This window comes from Eimeria mitis, genomic scaffold (assembly GCF_000499745.2).
Source record: "Eimeria mitis Houghton genomic scaffold, Emh_scaff3032, whole genome shotgun sequence".
NCBI classification, from domain to species: Eukaryota; Apicomplexa; class Conoidasida; order Eucoccidiorida; family Eimeriidae; genus Eimeria; species Eimeria mitis.
In genome coordinates, this window is record NW_013571378.1 from 4803 (window position 1) to 6443 (window position 1641).

A 1641-nucleotide genomic window follows, 5' to 3' on the forward strand; every position below is an offset into this window, starting at 1 on the left:
TTTAATTCAACATAATATAGTTTAATTTAATTTAGTTTAATTTAAATTGATTTAATTTAGTTTAATTTAGTTTAATTCAACTTAATGTAGTTTAATTTAATTTAATTTAAATTAATTTAATTTAATTTAGTTTAACTTAATATAGTTTAATTTAGTTTAGTTTAATATAGTTTAGTTTAGGGGACTTTATTTTATCCTTTGAGGTGGAAACGACGAGAAGTAAATAACCCAAAATTAAAATTATTGTTTAAAATTTGCGATAAATTAAATTTAAACACTTAACATGAGCTGAAGCGCACAGGAAAAAACTTTGTTGCTGCTGCTGCTGCATTTTCTGCTGCATGTGCTGCTGCTACTGTTGCTGCTGCTGCTGCTGCTGGTGCTGGTGCTGCCGGCGTAGCTATGTGCACCGTTGCGACTGCTTGCAGCCGTTGACGGCGTTGTGAGCTGTTGAGAGTGAGCGTCAGAGTTGTAGGTCTTCTATAACATAAGTTTTAAGCTGCTGCTGCAGCAGCTGCTGCAGCTGCTGCTGTGTGTTTCCGGTGTTCTCCAGCCGGACAGTGACGCGCGCTGCGCCTTCGAATTCTGTTTCATCGACGACACTGCCGCAGCAGAAGCTGTCTGAGTCTTCGCTGTCTGCAGAGGAGGGGCCCATGGCTCTCTTTGATTCTCTCAGCAGCCCCCCATGAAACCTCATCACTGCAGCGAGGGGGTTTATGCCTATTCTTGCGTATTTTGTTGACGCTGGTGAGTGTGTTGAGGTTGTTGCTGCTGTTGTTGTTTCCGTCGTCGTTTGCTGCTGCGGTAGAGAATGCCGCGTTTCAGGTAGAGGAGGATACAGAGGCGCGGGGGGTGCAGCAGCAGCAGCGCTGTTGCTGAATAGCCTCGCTTGGTACGGCTTGCCGTAGTAAGTCCCCAGCATGTAGATGCCCTTCTCCAGCTCATGCAGAGCTTTGTGCAGCACTGGGATCGCCTCGATGAAGCTCTGCCGGTTGAAGGGGCAGTCGTGCGTTTCCAGTAGCTGCAGTATATATATATACGTGAATGCGTTAGAGTATGTTATACAATATGCATGCATAGTGCATGCATNAGCTGCAGTATATATATATACGTGAATGCGTTAGAGTATGTTATACAATATGCATGCATAGTGCATGCATGCATGCATGCATGGTGTGTGCGCGCATGCATGGTGCATGCATGCATGTATGCAAGCATGCATGCATGCATGCAGTGATGTCGACATACCGCTTTGTCTCGCAGTCTAACGAGCCAACGACGAAGCTGCAGGTAGACGAAGTAGGAGCAGAAGTGAGGGTTTTTCTCTCTGGCTTGCAGCAGCAGCCTCGGCACCGCCGTGGCCATGGCTGTTATCCTCTCTGCGTGTTTGCAGTGCGCGCAGCTGAGAATGTCTGTTGCTGCGTCTGGTGAAGCTGCTGCTGTTTGTGTATGAATGATATTTAATATATGTTTCAGGCTTCATAGGAGCTCTAACCTGCTGTTGCTGTCTCCTCTTCTTCTTCTTCTTCTTCTTCGTCTTGTTCTTCTTTTTCTTCTTTTTGTTTGTCGCTTTCTTTTTCATCTTTATTTTCATCGTCTTTGCCGTTTTTTTTTTCTCCGTTTTCTTTTGGTTTTTCTTTT

At 44.4% G+C, this 1641-nt stretch overlaps 1 protein-coding gene across 1 annotated transcript in view; it reads right to left on the reverse strand.

The window, feature by feature from the left end:
- Positions 1-463: 463 nt before the first annotated feature.
- Positions 464-1641, reverse strand: part of EMH_0061550 (uncharacterized protein) — a gene marked incomplete at both ends in the record, with an annotated part of 1555 nt that continues 377 nt past the window's right edge. Inside the window, 3 exons of the mRNA XM_013497939.1 lie at positions 464-985; positions 1249-1379; positions 1496-1639. Of these exons, the coding sequence (XP_013353393.1) occupies positions 464-985; positions 1249-1379; positions 1496-1639 (797 nt within the window). The remainder of the gene's footprint in view (positions 986-1248; positions 1380-1495; positions 1640-1641) is intronic.